Source organism: Trachymyrmex septentrionalis, unplaced genomic scaffold, assembly GCF_001594115.1.
Source record: "Trachymyrmex septentrionalis isolate Tsep2-gDNA-1 unplaced genomic scaffold, Tsep1.0 scaffold6, whole genome shotgun sequence".
Classification (NCBI taxonomy): Eukaryota; Metazoa; Arthropoda; class Insecta; order Hymenoptera; family Formicidae; genus Trachymyrmex; species Trachymyrmex septentrionalis.
The window spans coordinates 84389-90310 of NW_017305778.1; the positions used below are offsets into that span (position 1 = coordinate 84389).

General features: G+C 31.0%; 2 protein-coding genes across 2 annotated transcripts in view; both read right to left on the reverse strand.

Annotated features, from left to right (window-relative positions):
• Window positions 1-1023: 1023 nt before the first annotated feature.
• On the reverse strand, window positions 1024-4268 carry LOC108752347 (serine/threonine-protein kinase STK11). The gene is made up of 6 exons (XM_018493136.1): window positions 3925-4268; window positions 3636-3756; window positions 2655-2840; window positions 2306-2442; window positions 1901-2244; window positions 1024-1730 (listed from the first exon to the last, which is right to left on the reverse strand). The coding sequence occupies exons 1-6, from the start codon at window positions 4266-4268 to the stop codon at window positions 1567-1569; spliced, it is 1296 nt and encodes a 431-aa protein (XP_018348638.1). The 3' UTR covers window positions 1024-1566.
• A 440-nt stretch (window positions 4269-4708) lies between these two features.
• LOC108752346 (pre-rRNA-processing protein TSR1 homolog) overlaps window positions 4709-5922 on the reverse strand; it is a 4057-nt gene continuing 2843 nt past the window's right edge. Inside the window, exons 9-12 of the mRNA XM_018493135.1 lie at window positions 5462-5725; window positions 5248-5358; window positions 4934-5141; window positions 4709-4827 (exon numbers count right to left, since the gene is read on the reverse strand). Of these exons, the coding sequence (XP_018348637.1) occupies window positions 4709-4827; window positions 4934-5141; window positions 5248-5358; window positions 5462-5725 (702 nt within the window). The remainder of the gene's footprint in view (window positions 4828-4933; window positions 5142-5247; window positions 5359-5461; window positions 5726-5922) is intronic.

The following is a 5922-nucleotide window of genomic DNA, read 5'->3' on the forward strand; positions in this document are numbered from 1 at the left end:
GAAATTGGATAATTTTCTTTATGCATACGTTTATGCGGCTATGCAAGTTGTGTGGATATACCCTTAAAGAGCATTTATATTGATTGGTCATAACCGTATAATCTGTAAGAATTGATCAATCACAGATTCGAATATTCCCTTCTCATTTGACTGTAAGAGAGGAATATTCGATTGTGATTGATCAATTCTTACAGATTATGGCATATGATTACTGCCAGAATAAATGCTCCTTTAGCTAATAAAATTTATTCTGCCTAATCTGGCAATCCCTAATCAAACTCTGACGATAATATTAAAATTTCAGTTTTTAATAAAAACATACTACTGTTGAAAACTATCAATGCTAAGCAAATAATTTTCGTCCATACAAAAAAAAGCCTCGAGATTCCAGAGGTAATTGAAGAACGCTAATATTATCGACAATTGATAAATTGCAATCATAATAATAGCCGTGGTCCGATTCATGCTGACAATGCTCATGAGCATCGTTTGTCGTCGTTTAACATTTGACAAACAAGGATGAAATGATTTTTAAGCGTTGTGAGCGTGAATCTGACCGCGGCTAATAAATATTTGTATGTATTGTTAATTTTAATTTATGATTTTTTTATCGTATTTTTTTTAAGTACTCCATAAATAAGTATGCATACTTATAATGCTATATCTTACATATATTGTTGCAAAATTATAATTGTTTTCTTTACAGTTATTATCTCTATTGATAATCAAACTCGGATGATAACATTAAAATCACAGTTTTAAATAAAAATCGAGTATTTTATATACATATATTGAGTTTTAAACACTGATATATACATATCTATGAAACTAATAAATCATAAAATTAGTACTTTATTATCAATTTCTTACTTTTAATTACTTAAATTTTAACAGTGCAAACTTACATAAGACTGGCCGTCTTTAATAGTATCTCATAGATGGTATCTGTAAAATAGAAACACGTAGACATTTTCAACAAATGGAAATTAAATTATAAACGTTTTAAAAGAATCACTTGTGCTATCGCTTCAATAATTAATTCATTCAACTTTTCTAATGTAATGCTCTTAAATAGAATGACAAGTCAAAATATCGTACATTTGTACATATTGTATACATACGTTCAATCGTCCAGTTGGTCTCATCATAAACGTTAGATTTATTAGGCCTTACTTAAAGACAAAGGTACAATTGATGAGGAGATCTTATGGTAAATAAAATGCTAAACACAGACGATTAATAACTTTATTAATCGTGTTGTCAATATGGCACCAAAATGAAATGTGACTTTGATTGGGCATCTCCTAGGCATTGAACGATCAATAAAGATGTCACTGAATTATTCGCTACACGATTTAATCTTAATATCACAATCTTTACATCCGACACTTTTGAACTGACTCTGTCAAATGCTTTGTGTCCCATTCACGCTGCTAGATTAACTACATTACATATGTGTCTCGCATGCTTTCCATTCTTTAAGCTTTCAGTCATCTCCATCAGAGAAACTTTATAACTGACACAGTCAGTGAGATACAAACAAAATATGCGACACAATTAACAAAATCACGATGGCTTGCAGGATGGAAATCTTTTAATACTAATGCATGAAATCGGCTTACGCCATCTCCGTTTGTTTTGACTGTTCGTATTGCATTTGGTGTGATGACTGTTACACGTGGTTTTACGATCTTCGCTAATGCGATCCAGTTCTTGAAGCCTTCGCTCTTCTAAAAAAAAAATAGAAAATTTTTATGAAATTTTCTATGTGTTTCATAAAAAGATAGTTCATTGATGCTGAAATTATGCATTGTTGCCGTCACTGGAAAATAATTTCTTAAACGAGTTTATTTTTGAAAAGGAAAAATATTCATATTATCAGCAAATGTAATAAACCTACCATTCAGTTGATGTTCCGTATAGTATATGGGATTTTCATCGACTCCGTAATGATACTCCATCAAGTATGGCAAGACTGTCATGCTGTGGCAGCCATTGCTTTTAAGGGGAGGTATAGGTACTTGTTGTTGTGTTTTAGGGTGCTCACACATGGTCCACGCGTGTCTTTTTACCTGTTGTAATGTAAATCTCTTATCTGCATCTTTCTGCAACATTCCTTCTATGAGCGATTTTAAAGGCTCCTCTACTTCTTTCGGTACAGTATATTCACCCCTTCCAATGTTTTCGTATAATTTATATATGTTATCTCCTTCGAAAGGATATAAACCCGTAGTTATATTATACCTGTAAAATATAGATACACCATTCTGATCTTTGGATAATACCATGTACAAGTGTTACTTACAATGTAACTCCGCTACTCCATATGTCTACTTTAAAACCTGAGAAACTTTCGCAGCCATTTGCGATTTCTGGTGGCTGAAATGCTGGGGATCCTTGACCTATCGTACATGTATCGTCTTTGGAAAACATGTCTAATGCCTAGTACAGTGAACAAGCATAATCACAAATAGAAATGAAACACACACAGTTGCAATGTATGTTTGTATTTGTATTTTTAACATTTTTCTAAATAAATATACTCTGTTCATCAATATTTTTTTCATTATTATAATTATCGGTTTTTATAATTAAATTAATAAAAAAAGTTTGAATAAAATAAAAAGTTGGATAAAAAGATATGGAGTTTATACCTCTGCAACACCAAAATCACTAATCTTCAAGGTATCATCTAGGGTTAATAACAAATTTCCAGGTTTAATATCTTTGTGGACTATTCCCTTACTATAAAGATATTCTAAACCATCCAACAATTGACAGAAGTAATCATGTGCCTGCCAAAGTGGAAGCTTCTTGGTGGGCGTGCTTTCCAACATGTCCTGTAAAGAATCTAATAAATAGAAATCTAATTGTTGTTAATTCATGCAAGCCATTGTTACAGATGTCAAAATCGAAAAGTTTAATATGGTTTAAGATTTAATAAAATTTTCCTTCTTGTCATTAAAATTTTGTTGTGTTTTTGAAACAGCATAATTATTATCACACAAAATATTTGTAATAAAAACTTGGATATTATTATAAATTATTCGCTTGCAATTTGATTGGTTTTAAAATATACCATTTAAGATAAAAATGTAAAATATATTTGTAATTAATTAATTATAATCATTAGTATTAGCGTCATATTGTTCGAGTCATACAACATTCATTTAGTTTTTAAAATCAGTGTAAAATTCAATATGAAATTAAGCAGTTTTCTTGTATTATGTTGTACAAAGTATAACTTTCTCTCGAGATACTTGCATATAATTATATGAATCAAATATAAAAAGTATAAAATCCTAATTAAATGTGATAAAAAAAAATATGAAAGCACATACAATTTGCAATGTTTTTTTAAGCTCTCTATCATTGAAAATAATAATCAATATGTAAAACTCAAGATTTATGGGATGGACTGACACAAAAGCATACAGCAGATACAATGTGTAACCTGAAATAAATCCATGTTTCTTCCGATGCTGATAACTAAAGTAGAATAAACAATTACTTTATATAAATGCTAAATCGATATTACCTCCTGAATTTTACAACTCATAAAATATATATCCAAACTTGCGTTGTATATCTAATAATTTAGAGTAATAAAAAACGATACTCGCATGAAAATTTACCTGTAATCCACATACACAAAATTCCATAACTAGATACATCTTTTCTTTTTCGTCACTGTATAAAACGTCTACGAGATTTATTACATTTTTATGTTTTAATATTCTTAACAATTTTATTTCCCTGTAAAATATCAATTATTAAAATAAACACAAGAAATGCAAGGAAAGATATCGCAACAAAAAAGCTATCTTGTCGATATTTGTACGCGTAGCGATAAAAAATTTATCCACGGTATAACGCGCATACCGATATAATAACGTTTATAAAAAATACATTTGTCGTACGCACCGTTGAACGTTCTGTTCCCCGTTCGGTATCCTTCGAAGTTTTCTTTTCTTCAGTATTTTAACCGCTCTGCGACAAAGCGTCTGCGAATCCAGTACTTCTTTCACCTTCCCATAACTACCTTCACCGAGAACATCACCCATGACATATTTACCGATAAATTTACATTTTTTTCTTTTTTCTTCGTATATAATTTGATCCGAGTCAACTCTGTGAAAAAACATGTTAACCTCGTCCAAATCATAGTTTGGATCGTCATTGATCCACATAACCGGTTCGATATCACGCAATATATCATTTTCTACTTCCTCCTCGTCAGGGTCGCATATCGTTATTTTATTGTCCATTTTTACTCCGCTAGAGAGTTTATAAACTATTAGGATAGAAAGATCACAAGAGTGATTTAACCTAAAATATAACCGGCAATCATTGTTATGAACACTGGTGTTACTGATGGTTGAGATGGAAAGGTGGGGGTGAAAGGGCACAGTGTTACCAGATTGAGGACGCGGCTCATGGGAGTCGCGCATGCTCGATTCTATTCAGTGAAGCGAACGCCATTTTTCTAAGCAATTTTCAAATACGCAAAGCACACTGGAACACAACTGACGACATTAATCGCTTTATTTTTCAAACTAGTAACACTAGCGTAAAAAATGACATTCTTAACGTTTATATATATATCCTCTTAAAACCGGTTTTATAAATCTATATTTTTTCGCTAACAGAATGTAGAGTAAATTTATAAACTATTTCAAAGTTGAATAAGACCAAGTTATTTTTATTTTTATTGGTTTATAAGTTCATAAGTCCACTTTGGAAAAACTCGTTTATACAAATTCATCAACACTGTATCTTGAGACTTTAGTTGACCATTGAAGATGCACTTCATATGCCCATGTGTACCTATAACAAAATCGGAAGTGTATATAAATATATAAATTAGATTAGTAAATATAAATGCAGCAAATAATATAAGATGCAATTGCTTGATACTCAATTAATCATTTACCTAGAGGTTCTTTTATGTGGCCTCTACGTCCATATTTTGTCCTCATTTGGACTGGTTTAAACCATTCGATATCCTCTCGGTGAAAGAACATAAAGCGTATAACCACTGATCTCTTATTTACTTTGTACGGGTGACCACTCAAAATTACTCGTTTTAAGACAATTCTGTTGGGATCACAAGATAACACGCTACCAGTTGCAATTAATTCCTAAAATGACAATGTCATTTGAACTTGATAGCAGCACATTATATCTCATTCTCGTATAGTACAACTGTAATACAATACTAATAACACTGTAAAATAATATACATACAAGTTTGCCACTTTTACTCTCGACATAACAAAGAATTGGACATGGTGAAAAAGTAACAGGTGCGTACATACTCGCCACAACTGTAGTTTCAGGGTGAAAGTATCTCTCGTACTAAACATATTTATCATGGTAAAACATAAATTTATAGACGAAATAATATTTCTTTATACTATAAATCATATTTTAAATACAAGATAAAAGTGCATCAACTTACCTTATGCTTAGTGCTATTCGTATGTTGGCTGAATATTGGACATGTCGTAAATCGTCTAAATCCACACTGAAATATCAATCTTTCCTTTGATTTGATTGGATGCGTGTAATTGCTCGAATGTTTCAATATGACGTTTAAAAGAGACATTTTATGTTCATATGGAAGTAAACCGACCACTATTAATGGTTTATTTTCTATTATAGCGAATGCCTTGAAAATTTCTCTGCTAACACGAGCGATACAAACTTGTATGTAACATCCTGGCTGAAAGCACATATATATATTGTACATACATATATACATACGTATATAGAGTATCTGATAAAATCTGTAACAACGTTTAAAGATAGATTTCTGAGATTATTTTGAGATAGAAATCCAAGTACTAAAATATCGAGATTATAATCATTTTTTATTTATAAATATAAAGTTAATAAATTATACCATACACACGCGCGCGC

Excerpts from the sequence above, each read along its gene's own strand:
- LOC108752347 (XM_018493136.1), bottom strand. The coding sequence starts at position 4,268 with ATGGACAATAAAATAACGATATGCGACCCTGACGAGGAGGAAGTAGAA. Across the intron at positions 2,841-3,635 it reads TTTGTGTATGTGGATTACAG|GACATGTTGGAAAGCACGCC; the intron begins GTAAATTTTCAT and ends GATTCTTTACAG. Across the intron at positions 2,245-2,305 it reads TGGAGTAGCGGAGTTACATT|GTATAATATAACTACGGGTT; the intron begins GTAAGTAACACT and ends TATATTTTACAG.